The 14,761-nt window shown below is 52.1% G+C and overlaps 1 protein-coding gene across 16 annotated transcripts in view; it reads left to right on the forward strand.

Annotated features, from left to right (window-relative positions):
- The window catches only part of SORBS1 (sorbin and SH3 domain containing 1), an 87,374-nt gene that overhangs the window by 36,035 nt on the left and 36,578 nt on the right, over positions 1-14,761 (forward strand). For 10 of the 16 annotated variants that reach the window (XM_044420201.1, XM_044420197.1, XM_044420206.1 and 7 more), the window contains 4 exons: positions 5,940-5,987; positions 6,195-6,324; positions 7,609-7,723; positions 12,247-12,330. In XM_044420201.1, coding sequence (XP_044276136.1) covers positions 5,940-5,987; positions 6,195-6,324; positions 7,609-7,723; positions 12,247-12,330 — 377 coding nt within the window. The remainder of the gene's footprint in view (positions 1-5,939; positions 5,988-6,194; positions 6,325-7,608; positions 7,724-12,246; positions 12,331-14,761) is intronic. The other 6 variants (XM_044420204.1, XM_044420208.1, XM_044420212.1 and 3 more) reach the window with 3 other exon arrangements.

The following is a 14,761-nucleotide window of genomic DNA, read 5'->3' on the forward strand; positions in this document are numbered from 1 at the left end:
CTCCTGTGCCGTTTCACAGAAGATGCTGCCGTCGGGATTTGGGGGCACACCTTTGTGTGGTCCAGGGCTGATCCCGGTGGCCGATGCATCGCCGGCCTATTAGATGTGATTGGCCCGATGGAAGGATGCTTGGCGTGGGCTTTCATGCTCGCAGCAAGCACAGTGAGCTCTGTGCCATGCATGTCGCCTCATGGAGGCCATGCCCATGAAGGTTCAGTGCATGATTCGTGGGGGCCAAATTGGATTTCAGCTGCTTGTTCATTTGTGCCTGAGTGGCCGTTGCTAGCACGGGGCAGCGTGTTGGACAGTGTCTTGCGTGCTCATAGAAATCACAGGGAGGCAGGTGATAGTAGGCCTGAATCCTAGAATAGTAGCCTCAGAAGGGGCCAGGGGCTACTGGGTCCAGCCCCCACTCAGAGCAGGCCTCCCAGTTTAACCATCCTCTCAGAGGGCTGTCCAGCTGCCTTTGAACCCCTCTCGTGTGGCAGAGCCCCCCGCCTCCTGGGGCTCCAGTATCATCCTGCTCTGACGGACAGGAAATTCTTCCGGATGTTCACCAGCATCTGGCTCCTGTGGCTCGAGCCCATTATTCCATGACCTGCACTCTGAGATTATTACCCGCTTCCGGGAGATACTGCACTGGAGATGTGGGTGGCCCTACACCGCAGCGTGAGTTGTCGCTGCTTCGCCTCGCTGCGCGACGTGGCTTTCCCTTGGCGAGAGACATACACTGAAGGAAAACTATGTGATTGCTGCAGCTCCACCACCTGTTGAAGTCCAGACTTGCCAAATATTGTATTCAGTGTTATGCATCCCATTTGGGAAAAATTCACCCACTCTGGTAGCAAGACTCAAAGGCTGCTTGAGAAAATATCCATTCTCTTGCGCAGCCCCCATTCACTTCAGCTGGATTTTGCCTCAGACGTTCCCTGTGAATCGGGCTCATGATGCTTAGTCATTCATTCCGTTTGAAAGATAACATTCCGCCTGGTAATATTGTTTAAACGTGTGTTGCTTTTCTCCTGCCGTCATTGACAACTGTGCTCATCTTATCATAGAACAAGGGCACAATTGAAAGGCTTCTGAAATGAGTGGAAAGCAAGGGCCGCTGACATGGCTGGATTTCAGAGCAGGCTCTTAATCACAAGTCATGCATATTTGGGAATGTCTCCATTGCAGAATCTTGCTTTTTACTGTCGATTCTCGATTCTCCTGACTCAAAACATCTGGGCTAACTCTGGGTCCTTTCTTGGTAAACAGCTCCCTGCCCCTTTAATTCTCTGCATTTCAATTATCACAGTACTTGAAGGATGAGGAACCATGGAGTAGGATTGCATAGACCAACAAGGTCTCTCTGTCCTGGATGCCCACCCCCCCATCAGATAAGGGCACCCCAAACTGCGGTAGGGAGAAGAGGCCAGGCCAGCCTGCTTTCTTTGTGCACTGAGCAAGGGGAAACCATTTTCCATGTGCGGAGAAAATGGAGCAGCCTTCCACGGAGGGGCACCTGTTGCTTGCATTCCCCTCGGAGCACCTAGAGCAGGGCTGCTTGTGCACAGAGAGATGCGCACGCGTGTGCGTGCAGAGACACGAGGCTCTGCGCAGCTTCCCAAGAGTCGTTATGTTCTGCAGCCATAAGCAGCAGCTTTCGGACCCTGCAGATCCCCTTCTGTCTGCTGCTACATCCTCTCCTTAGGAAAGTTGCAAGAGCGGCCATAGCTTAGACAACAGTTCTTTGAAAATGCATGTTTTGCATGTACGAGAATCCAGATTTGACCTCTGTCACTGTAGGATAAGAAGAATATTGGACAGCAGAACTAAGCTGGATGGATGGATGGATGGAATGATTACATTTTTGTAGTGTTGAAACTCTTTGGGCAGCTTACAGGAATTAAAACCATTAAAGTATGATGAAACATAACATAAAACCTTCAGAAATTTAAATCAGAATAAAACTGAAGTGAAATCAAGCAACAAGGTAAAGATCTAAACTCAATAGCACATTTGCGAACAAAACTGAAGGACTAAAAAGCCTGGGAGAAGAAGAGGTCTCCACCCAGCTGGGACCAAAAGGACCACAGAGCAGGCACCAGGCCAGCCCCTCCGGGGTGGATTTCTGCAATGGCAGGCATGGCAGCACTGCTTAGGCACACCCTCCACCTCACACGGAGGAGGTCTTCGGGTCAGGACAGGCGGGCTTGAGAGCAGGCGGTTCTTCGGGGAACCTGGCCCCAAGTCATGAGATCGTCAAAAGTTCGAACCAGCCCTTGAGTTAGGCCCAGAAATGGTTTTGAAGGCTGCACAGGTCCCAGATCATAACATGGTTCTACTTCTCAGTTCTCGTGGGCGACCTCAGTGCCCTTGTAGACCACTTAAATGTTTCAGTTTCCAGAACCGTGTGATGCGCTGCACGAATGGGCATCAGGGACAGGGACCACTGTGGCTGAGCTAACTCATGCTAGATAAGCTGTGGTTGGTCCATCAGCCTGGGCAGACGATGGGTGAGCAGGCCCAGACCACAAGCCAGATCTTCCGAAGGAGTGCAGAACAAGGCCCTTCAGAACAAGCTGGGTGAAAGTTGGGTGATGAACCACTGGCTAAAGGGACCTCCGTCTTGTCCGGATTGCTTCTCGATTGACTGGCCCTCATCCAGACAACTCCATCTTTGGACAACTGGGGCCTCCTGGGCCATCTAGTCTGACCCCCCGCTCTAGCCCGCTCCGCTCACGACATGCCCACCATGTGCATGTCCAGCCTGTCCTTGAACACCCACACCGATGGGGCCTCCACCACCTCCTGTGGAAGCCCATTCCGTGCCCCAGGGGTCCTGACTGTCAGGAAGTGCTTCCTGGCATCCAAATGGAACCTGGGTTCCCTGAGCTTTGCTCCGTTGGAGCACCTCCTGCCTTCCTCTGCAGGGGAGAACAGGTCCCTACCCACAGGTTTTATCAGTGACCTGCCCAGAAGTTTCCTGTAGAGGGAACTGCACGTTGCCCTCGTGGTCCGACTGCCGGCAGTGCTTTCTGCAATCAGCTGTTCTCGCAGGAGTGGGGCTGCTGATGCATGGTTCTTCCCGCAGCCCAGCCAGCCTGCCCAGAGGGGCACCCACACTGAGGGCTGCCCGTTCACCGCCAAAGTACAGGGCAGGATTAAGTCTAAGCCACCTCGTGCGGCAACTTGACGTTTGCAGATGTAACGTGATCTCCTGCACAGAGTGTGTGAGTGAGACACTGACGCACTGCCCAGCTTTCAGCCCAGCCCACTTTGCAAGGTTGTTGTTGTGAGGAAAAGATGGGGGGGGGAGGAGGAGGAGGAGGAAGAGGAGAAGGAGGATTCTGTAACCTGCCTTGAATAAAGTTCTGTGAAATTTGCAGTTAAAATGTTTTAAAAAGTTGGGCAACGCTTCATTACCCCTAGGTATTGTTGGCCGGGAAGTATCTCTGCTTCAGTGACTTGAAAGCACTGTTAAACCTCCCCGCTCCTGCAGCCTTGACTTCAGTATGGTTGATGGTGGTGAATTCCATGTTTTAATGCATGGCTCACTTGCTAATTTAAAAGTCAACCCATGATCCGCTTGTGAATTCTGTGATGGCCACTGGCCTTGGAAGATGGTGCTGAATGGTCCTGAGGTAGGTCCCATCCTACCTGTCAAAGGTATTGCCCATGTATATTTGGGCAGGAGGTGCAACCAGGGCTACATTTCATTAAGTGTTGCACATCCAGTAAACCTGCCTGGCCTGACGTGTCCTCCTTGCTCCTTTTGAAGCAGGCGCAGCGGCTTGAAGCAGCCCAGAAGCCGCCTGGCCAACCAAACATTCACCGGTGTGCTTTCTGTCTAGCTGTACTTGACAGCTTGTTGGACGGAGAGGCTGTCCAGCTTGCCCAGTGTTGAATCTTGTTGAATCAGTCATCCTGCAAGGCCGTGCCAAAGTGGGCCTGCTGTGAGCTTCCAGTGCAGCCTCTTACTGGCACTTCTTCAGCAAAGTAGGGCCCCGGCCACGCCAGGTCTCCTTTCTCCTCTTCTTCTGCCGATGCAACTCTCCTTCAGGTCTTGCTCTGTTCGGGCAAACACAGTTTGCATCTACGGTGTCGCACGCGGTTTCCCTTGCCAAGCTTCCTTGTCCATTTTTTGTCAGAGGAACGAAAAGGGATCACTGGCCCTGGGGCCCTCTCCCCGGAGACCCACCATTGCTCTTCCAGACCCTCCATCCTGCCCAGACAGCTTTGGCTGTGGGGCAGTACAGAAATGAAATAACAATAACAATACTTACATTGGAGTAGGATCCAGCGGTGCAGGAACCAAGACCTCACAGATCGGTTCATCTCACTGAGCTTCTTCAGAGTCGCCATCTGTTGCCAAAAGGCAAAACCTTCAGGCCAGATTTCCGACTGGTGGCCATCCACTTGCCCAGCCAGCATCTAAATTCTTCCAGCTGACCCCCCTGGTCCTAACTGAGTAGCTCTGAAACTGGTCAGTGGTTGCCGTCGACTCCACTGTGGACGCACTCTGTTCACTTGGCGGAAGAGAAGGCTGGCCACGCAGCCTTCCGCTGACATGCCTGGGCAGTGGCCGGGTGAAGGCACCAGGAGGAGCCGTCTGGGCAGGATTCCGTGCCTTCGCAGAAGCCACGCTTTTGTTTATGCCCCGAAAGCCCCAGGGGTGGTGTTTGGTAAGGACATGGCAGTGGGTATAGGCTGTGCAATAGGTCAGAGTCTGCAGGGTTAAGGGCTGTGGGCTGGGCATGTCGAGGGGATGCCTTTATCCCTGAAGCATCCTGGGTGTTCATGGGCAAAAACACGAGTCAGCACTTGGGGAGTCCCTAAACTGGTTCCAACCAGTCCTGGACATTGAGGAATTAGGCTCCACCTCAAAAGCAGTCCGTTGGGATACAGATAAAATAGCTGCTCCTACACAAAGCATTCCTGGGAGAACTGGGGAGCAGTCTACCAAGGGTCTGTGATCTGGGAGACTCTGTGGGGCTCTGAGAGGCTGGAGCTTGTGGGAAAGTCCTATAAGGTTTCTAAAAGTGGGGTGCCTGGTAGACCTTATTGGGTGCCACGGGCTCCTGGATGCCAGCGTAGCCCCTTCACATGTCAGCCTGACAAAACCATCCCTAACATCCCACTCGGAGGGATATGAGGCAGGATTGCGCTTTTGGCATTGAGCTTAAAAATTAAAAAAGCATGGTGAAATCATTCCTCCAGCAGAACTGTGTATCTGGGAAACCGGGGCCCGTGGAAAATGTGTAACGCTAACACTCCACATCCAACCCTTGGCATCTTTTTGTTGGGTGAATGCTTTTTAAGCAGCGCGCTTCCTTTGCTGGGAACGGGGGTGTGCTGGGGTGAGAGGTGACGCCTGGGAGAGTAGACCAGCAGTTATGTTTGTGCAATCAAGCGGCAATCCTGCATATGTATACTGTGCGAGCCGAGCAAGACTCACTCCTGGCTGGATTATATCGGTGGCAGCAGTATGTTCCCGGCACTCACTATGGTCCCTGGTCAGGCTCTGAGGTCTCTGCCATTCCCCCCAAAAGGAAGATTCTGATCCCTTTCCCTTCCTGCTCTCCTCCGTCCTCCGTTTCGCGTGAACCGTGCCCAGTAGGACTCACAGCTGGTGCTCAGTGGAGACGTGCGGCCTGCACAGGCGTTCTTATGCTTAGGAACACAGAGAGGTTGAGGGACCCGAGCAGCGTCCCGGCACACAGTCCTTGCCCCGTATCATACGCCTGGCTTGTTCATGTTCGAGAATGGACTCTGCAGCCCTCCCTCTATTCCTGTACCATCTACTTGTGCTGCCATGTTCTAGATGTATGACATCAATGAAAATGGTGCCAGAATTTGCCCCCAGAATCGTGGAGGAACAGAAGGCAAAGCCCCTTAGTCATGCAGGCATGATGCAACATCTGAGGGAATTGTAAATTATGTTTGTTTTCCAGATGAAGACTCTGATTCCTATCTTCCGCAGTACTCCTTTTACAAAGACTGTAAGTACTTGATGTTTGAATGCTCAGCGTACGCTTAGATACATGCTTAATACTCTAAATGGTGTGAAAGAGGGGACTGCTAATTGTATCACATTACTCCTGGGAAAAAATGTGCTTCTTGAATGTCGAAGGTCGGCCTTTTAGAGTATTAGCCCCATTGTTCTTCCTCCGAACATCGCATGATTTGGAACTATGTTCTGTTTTCAGTGAGCGCGCAAACGTCAGTGCCCCGTTCCAAGAGTGAGAACGACACCATCGACTCGGAGAAGGTGGTCAAGCGGTCCGCCACTTTGCCTCTGCCGGCTCGCTCTTCCTCCCTTAAGTCAAGCCCCGAGAGGTAAACCATGCTGGGTGAAGGGCCTCCGTTTCAGTGGGATGCCCGCTGAGCAGTGGCTTTCCGTTATGTATTTGTCTTCGCCAGGACCATCTTTGAGCTCTCAGTGTCCAAATCTAAATGTCTTAGTTACCATGTCCCATTTATTTTAAATGAACCTTATAAAGCTTTGATATCCAGACTGCATCCCCGTCTCTCTTTTGTCCTTTTATGCACCTTTCAGGTTTGCCAGGTCCAGGTCACTTAGATTTTAAGAGCCACAGAAAACTTCTTGAATTGGCAATGAGCCAGTGCAGTTGATTTTAGGATAATCTGCACTGAGGACGTTTTCTAGCCCATTTAATCTAACTGGTATTCAGAATAGGTCTGCACTGACACGAATTTTGTTGGTGTACAGGTAGAGCTGAAGGGGGGGAATAGGTCTTTCTTTACCCCTAATATGGGCTATGAATCCACAGCTTGCTTCCTTTGGGTACAAACCCTACTTTCTAATTAAAATAGGTCAGAATCGTATTGGCTGGTTGTATTTGGAGTAAGTCATTAAGGTTTTTTCTAACTAAGCTAAGGAGACCCTGTAACCATGAAACATTCCCTCAAGTTCCCTCAGCCCCTTCATTTTGACATGGAGCAGCTCTGGCTCCCGGGCTTTGCATTTTGCAGGCACAGCAAGCACAGGGTACCACGTTTAGGCCCAATATCAGATTCATCCTTTCTGAGGTCTCTCTCAGTCTGTCTTGCATACTGTCTGCTTTCTTTGTGGCCTAAGTATTTTCTTTCTGCTTGAAGTCTCCCCCACCCCTCCAGAAAAATTCCAACTTTGCACAGCTGCATTGCTCAAAACTGTTGGAAGAATTAAAAAGGAAATAAAAACATACAATTAATCCATGCTTTTTTAATTCCACCCACTATGCTGTGGATAATGAATGTCTCCTGAATGTTTCTTTTTGTATCTCTTCTATTCATTATTCAGCCTTCATATGGTCCCCACATCAACATATGCTTTTTTGCAACAGAGTGTCTTTTCTCCCCAGTATGGCATTCTATTAATTGCACAGGGATTGTATGTTCCTTGCTATGCCAATAGCTGCTTACACAAGTGTAACACCACTGCCGCTTCACTGGGATCCTGTCCACTCCCAGTTGAGAAGGAAACAGTAGTGGTAGAAATGCAGCTCAGACGCTGTTTCCGGAGCAGCCTCATGGGCAGCGGGCTCCGTGCCCATCCTGCACGGCCGCAGCGCAGCCAGCCAGCCGCACGGTCTCATTTTCCAAATATTCTGTTTACAGGAATGACTGGGAGCCCCCAGACAAAAAGGTGGACACAAGGAAGTACCGTGCCGAGCCCAAAAGCATTTATGAATATCAGCCGGGGAGGTCCTCAGTTCTGAACAGTGAAAAAGTGGTAATGTTAATTTTGTGTTACGTGTGTGTGAGAGCGAGTGTGCGGAAGTGTGCAGGCATGCATGCATGTGGGCTCCCAGGTGCGTGGCCCACATGCTGATTTTACATTGACTTGTGTTAAGTGTCTGTCTAAAATTCGTTTAACATCTTAATGCCCTCAATTCTGCAAAAACAGGCGGTAGGATAAAACGTCCTCCTCTCCGTTTCCTTGTGAGGCGTGTGAGTTATTTGCAAAACCCTCCTTGGATGGCGGTGCTGGTGTTCAGTGGGTTGCATATTAGGGCATCCAGAGCATTTCAAGCAGCTGCGAAATCCAGACTGGCTGGCTGGAACGCGACTTGTGTGAGACTTCCAGGCAAGGCAGAGCCGTCTTCGTAGCTCGTCGGTTCCTCTCCTTGGTTCTTGGGCTTTCCTCTCCCATTCCCCTTAAATGGGTTTTCACTTGTGTTGTGGGCTTTTGAAAGCCTAAAGCGACAGGGTGCGGGGTGGGGGGACCTCTCTCCTCCGTTCTCCAAGTTCTCTGTGCAGGAAAGAATCCTAAGGTTTTGCTACAGGAAGCAATACGGCATTCTGGTTGCATTTTGCAAAAGTCCAGTTTGTGGGAATGAAGCGGTTTCTCCCCCCACCCAACCCGCGTGGAGGAGTGGAAAGAAAGGAGAGAGCAATCCCCACGCATGAATTGGTGTTCGCAGAGAGCACGTCACTGCTGCCCCAGCCCCTCTTGCAGAATCCCAGGGCTCAGGAAAGAGACCATTCTCCTTCTACAGAGGACTTTAGGAAGAAGCTACAGTCCTGCACACACCCCCTCCCTTCCCATGGGCAGCCCCCTCCCCCAGTTTACTGCTTGGTGCTAAGCCAACACCAGCTGACAAGCCATGGCTCTTTTTCATGGATTCGAGTTGAGAGAAAGGTTCTGCCAGCAGAATTTGCAGATGCTTTGAGGGGAGAGTCGGGGTGTGAACCTTTTTCAAAAATTGGGAGGAGGTTGGTGATTCCAGGCATGCGGGAGAACTTGCTTATGGGTGAAATTCCTATAATTAACCAGGTGGCTGATCTTTCTCTTCCACCCGAAGCTTCTCAGGAATGGTGCCGAGAGCATTGCTGGGCATGGACAGCATGGCTCCCAGCGCCATTGCAAGGCAATGAAGGCGGCTGCCGCATCCTCACTGGTTGGGTGAATGCACATTGATTGGCTTGAATACCCTCTTGCCTAGATACTTGGTTAATCCCGTTGTAAAAGTGGTCAACCAAATAGCCTTTGCCTACCTATTTATAATTTCCCTCACTAGTTAGGGTTTTGAAAACAAGTCTGTCTTCTAATTTAGAGTCAGGCACATCACAAACAGCTGTGGGACATTTAAGAAATCTGGAGAGTGAAAAAGGGCAGGAAAGCCTGTGAGGCGTGTTAGAACCCGCGCGAATTCCTCCCCCCGGCCGTCCCTTGTGTGCCTCCTGCTTCGTGGCCCCTGCGCATCTCACAGAGGGCTCTGCGCCCCCCACTGCCAACCTCTTGGCCTCTCCCTGCACCTCCGGCTCAGCCCCCTTGGCTTCAAGGGAACACACCCGTTTCTTGAGAGCCAGGTGCTCAGTACACAAGCGCACCTGGGACCTCTGCCCAGTTGGCGGACGGACGGACTGATGGACGGACCAACCTGGGGCATTCAGTGCACCGGAGAGCCCCCGCGGCCCTGCTGGCTTTTGCCTTCACAGCTGGGTTCAGCTGGGATTAAATCTCCCCACCTGGAAAACTGGGGGCGGTTGTTTTTCCTTTCGTCCTCATTTTACTGGGGGAAGGTGATGGGTTTCTTTTTAGCAATTGGTTTCCAGTGTGCGCCTTGCAAGTGAGGAGGGGGGCAGTGTTTTCACCCTTGTTCTCCTCGTCCTGTTGCTCCCCTGCTCTCTGCTCTCCTGGGGCTGGGCTCAGATGCAGGGCCACTCCCCCCCCCACCCCGGTGCTTCGGGAATGGGCTCCCTGGGAAGTCCGGCAATCGGCTTTGCTCCAGGAAGGCGGGACTGACCGCTCCTGCCAGCAGCCCGACTGGAGGGCCTTGCTGGAAGGCTGCCCTGGCTCCCAGTGACTGGGCGGGGTGTCATTTGCTCCCCCAGGAGTGGAAGCTGGGTGAGAGGTCCAGCAGAGGGCACAGTCACAGATGGGTCTTTGGAGGGGCAACAGGCAGGGGGCAGGTGATGTGCGCGAGGGGCATTTGGACGCCTGGGTTCCCTTGTGTGTGGTTGAAAACGAAGCAATGGTCTGGACTCTCTGCTCGGGTTGACTGTGTTTCCAAGCCTTCCTCTGTGGGCTTCTCCGTCGCCTGCGGTGGCCTTCGCCCTGTGCTACAGGCAAGGCTCTGTTCTCTGGCCAGCACCGGGCCTCTGGACAGTGTCGAGCCGGGCTTTGCTTGTCCTTCTCCCCTCTAAGCTTGGGCTTCGTTTCAGTGGGGACTCCCTGCGGGAGCAAGGCTGCCGTGATGGAAGCGCCCGCTGGGCTTCCCCCTGCAAATTAGCTCCCAGCAATACTTTTGCAAAGGGAGACCCATCTGGGATTTCGCCCTCTTGCTGTGCCCTTGGCTTGGCTTCCTCGGATAATCTATGAGTTTGGAATGATCACCTGGAGTAGAGAGAGAGAGAGAGAGAGATCAGTAGAGCCCTTGGCTTCTCCTTATCTGGTTGCTGAACTTGCTCGTGGGCTGACACTCGGTCACAGGGGTCTTGTGCTTGGAGAACTGGTGGTCATCCTGTTCCCATCCTGTCTGATTCCTCTTCCGTATCCATTTCATCTAAATTCTTAATGTTTAGGGGCATTATGTGTGTTGGCAGCTCAAGAGAAGAGAGTCTCTGTTTCATCCCCCTTGGAGACTTCTCTGTCAACATCCTGGCCTGGTTTGCCCATCACGAGAAACAGCAGTGGGCAGTTGCCCTGTGGCCTTGTCACATCAGCTGGGCCCGGCTGTGGCCCCCACTGCCACTTGCTTCAGGCTCAGAGCCTTGGCAGGAAGGTCTGCTGCCTGGCCCAGGCTTAAAACCATCGTCTGTCAGGGCATCCGGGCCCAGATGCTCCGTTTTCCTATTGGTAGCGGAAATATGCCGGAGAGTCCCATGGAAAGAGTGGCCACAGAGAGGGCACCTGGTCCCTGCCACCTGTGGCTAGGGAGATGTGGGGCACCCGCATGGGGCTCGGACCCATCGGACTGCCTGGGCTTGGCCCCGGCCCTCCAGTCCGCTCTGCGCCGGCCCGGAGCCCGAGCTCCCGGTGAGTGCCGCAGGCGCTCGTTGGCGGGCCTTGCCCGGAACTGGGCTGCCCTCCCTGTGCTCCTCTTCCTCACCCAGCAGAGCCCCCGGTGGGCAGCTGCGCCGGGGGCCTGGGAGGCTGCTCTTGAGGGGAAAGGGCCCCCGCGTGCGTGGCTGCTCGCAGCCTCCCTCTCCCACTCCCAGCACGGCCAGCGGCTGGTGGCCGGGACTTGCCGGAGAGGATCTTCCTCCCCAGGCTGCAGCACGAGTCGCGTCCCCTCCCATGCCACCCGCAGCTGCCGCTGGGGCTGCTGCGCCTGATGCAGGTGGTTGTGCCGGCTTCGTTTTGCGCGTGGTTGCAGACTTCGGCTCGGCGCGGGGCGGGGGGGGTGCTGCAGGATGAGCCCCTGTGCTCCTGCAGAAAAACGTAATGCAAAAAAATAACGCTTTGGGTGTTGGAACTGCTGGGAAGGGATGGAGGCACATTTCTCGGGGGAGAACCCCGCTCTGTGGACCAGTCAGGAAGAGGCAGCGGAAGGAGACTGCGCACAAGAGAGCAAGGAGGGGATTTTGCTTGAGGAGGCTTCCGGGATGCTCAGCAAAGGTGGAAAAATGGGGACGGGGCAGAAAGTGACGGCACCAGCCAGGTGTGAGGTGGCCCACTGAGGAAGAGGCGGCAGGTGATGGTCAGTCATGGCAGCCGCCTCCCCCTGGCCCTTGCTTGTTGTGTCGTGTGAATCCACCTGCTCTTTCTAACAGTTTCCTCTTTAGGTTAGAATCCCAGCTTTTGCTCTGTCCCTTATGAGAAAGGCTTTCTCGCATATCCACGTTCTGCTAAAGATGCCACACTCTGTCAGGTGGGTGGGGAGGGGCGGGGAGGGGAGGGGGAAGCAAGAGACACCCTGAAAGTTGTGACCTGGCTCTTCCAGTGGGAAAAGGGAATTCCGCAGCACTGTGGATGTTTCCGGTAAATCGCGAGGGAAGGTCATGCGATGCTATTGCTGGCTGTGCATTTCCCTGCAGTTCCAGGGATTCGGCACGTTCCCATGCCCACCCAGGGCCTCTGCCCCGTCTCAGGCTCCATCTGGCATTAACCTGCAGTCCAAACATTCCTGTGCAAAATGCAAGAAGCAGAGATTCTGGATTGTCTTCAGGGTGCCTGCTTATGCTCTTCTGTGGGCCCCGCAAAATACTGGGAAGATGCAGGATGTGGCACCTTTAACAGTCCTTTCCTATGTATTCTCTGCATAATGTTTTCCTTCTCTTTCTTCCATTCCCACACACCACCTCTTTTAGACTCGGGATATAAGCCCAGAAGAGATAGATTTAAAGAATGAGCCTTGGTATAAATTCTTTTCGGAACTGGAGTTTGGGAAACCGGTAAGTCTGCTAGCCCCAGTCAGCAGTGAATAACGCTCCCTTGGGCTTCTCTCCCACACACATTATTTTAAACATTATGCTTGCAAGACAAGAAAAGGAAGCCTGCCAGAATCAACCCTCTTTTCTAAAGAGCAGAGGAAGTTCTCTTTGTCCTGGATCCAGAGATCTGTGGTTGCTTCATGGCCACTTCATGACAGTTTCTTCAGTTCAACTGAAAATATGTTGTCCGTGTAATTTAAGAGAAACATTTTGACATGAAAGCATATTCTTTTCCAATGACTTCTTCCTATTTGTCTAGCAAGAACAAATAAGGTCCCTCCCTGTTTGGCTAAGTAACTTCGGATCTGGAGAATTTCACCCACGCTTGCCACCTAGTGTTTCTCAGTCATTGACCAATTACTGCCAATTGCTGATTGATGAATCTTGCACAATACTCATAATTTCTTTTGCTTTCCTGATTTCTTTTTCTCCTCTGATAAAGTTGCAGTCATGGCAAAGTCCAGGAAATGTCCTGATGGGCAAATAAGTGTCTTAATCATTCCCACATTGCTTTAAGTGGACGTCAGACACAGACGTGAAGAAGATCTTCCAGATCAAAAGTGTGTAGTATAAAACGTGACTGTGCGTTTATTGCACAAACAGTGGAATCAAAAGACTGATTCCCTTTCGATGCTACATGTTATTTATGTGCAGTGCATAAATATGAGGGCGCTTCATCGATGTTAAAGTGTTGTGGCAGGTTCATACTCAAGTGGCTTTCTTGGAAGTCATGCAAAGCTGATGGAAGAACTCTGCGGGAAGAGATTATTCGCACGATTCGTGGATGCGCAGAATCCAATAGAAATTAAATGTCTCTGTCATTAGCATATACTAGTACGATTTTTAACATTTCTGGTTGAGCATGCATTTTATTAATCTAAACTATTTATATATTGCTTGATACCATGAGAGCATGGGATGGCTTCCATATGCCACCCTAAAACAGCATTTTTCCTGATGTAAGACGGAGGGCAAATCTGTTTCCTTTTGCACTACACTGAAGTTGCATGTTATCCATGGCCCTTTGGGGGACTGAAGGGACAGAATACCAAAATCGGATCACCCAAATTCAGCAAACTGTCAGAACTGTGAAGTGTGTGGCTTACCTGGGGTGTGAAAATGCATCTTGCCGTGTCCCAGCGACATTAAGAACTGGCGGTTATTTCTGAAGACATCCGCATCATTTAGGTGGCCTGTCGTGCCCACGTGTCTCTAAAGGATGCCTTCCGCGGCAGTGGAGGAGGGAGAATGTCAGTGTGCTGAAACTTTCAGTTCAAGATGAGAATCCTGCTAAACGAGGAGTCTGGCCACCCCTCTGCTGGGTGGGAAGGGCAGGTCATCCCATAGGGAGGGGCTGCACCAAATTTATAGGGAATCCTATAAAGGAAAAGGGAACAATCCGGGGGACAGCTATGAAGCTTTTTCTGGAGAGAAGCAGCATCTTTTGCTGGGAAAAACTGTCATTCTTCTCAGTCAGCAAAGCACATGCCCAGGCGGGGCTGCAGTTGGTTCTTAGTCTCCGGCTGTCGATTCAGCACAGACCCGTGTGAGCAGCCGGGCGGCTCAGGATGGGCAAACGCAGGCCTGGATCGGCATCATGCGGCGTGTGCCCTCTCAGGATGGGATGGTGGCTACCAGGCTAGGCGTGTGTTACATGGGCTGCATACCACCTTCAGGCTCAGAGGCATCTCGTTGGCAGTGCTGGGAAAGAAAGCTGAGAGGAGAGCAGCTTCCCGGAGATGTCTTGGCCACCGTGGAAGACAGGATGGCTGATTAGACAGCCGTTGGCCTGATCCAGTGGGGCACGGCTTATGCACCTGTGTTTTTTTGCAAAGCAGTAGTTAGAGGTTTCCTCATGAAGCCTCAAGCACAGTTCTTGTGCTTTGACGTGGTGCCCCCAAGCCACTGTTACGGGTGTGTTTGTACTGCGGAATAAGCACAGTGCCACCCCAAAAGATGTGCTGCAATTGCCATGAGAACGGAATCAACCGTTAAGCCATTGCAAAGGCCCAGGCCCCACGAAGAATAAAGCAACATGGGAAAAAGACGTGAGAGCAGTTCAGCAATGGGGAAAGTGAGGATTATGCTGGGAAGCAATTAAACAGAGCTTTGGACCAGCTTGTGGCATTTCTCAGGGACCAGCCTCCTGGTGTGGGAAATGCACGATTCAAGGGGGGTACAAGCTGCAGTTCCTTACTGGCAGTTACTGAAATGGAGATGAAATGTCTGCAGGGATATTTAAACGCCTGCTCTGCCAGCTGCTCATTAGGTTTGTACTGAATATGGAAGCTAGGAACCAACTTCAGATTAACTGCACAGTCATTTTGGGGTTTAGATGGGGGGCCTATTTACAGGGGGCATCGAACCCCGAACTTCACTGAGGCTTCTGCCT

Source organism: Varanus komodoensis, unplaced genomic scaffold, assembly GCF_004798865.1.
Source record: "Varanus komodoensis strain SLA01 unplaced genomic scaffold, ASM479886v1 scaffold11, whole genome shotgun sequence".
Taxonomy (NCBI): Eukaryota; Metazoa; Chordata; class Lepidosauria; order Squamata; family Varanidae; genus Varanus; species Varanus komodoensis.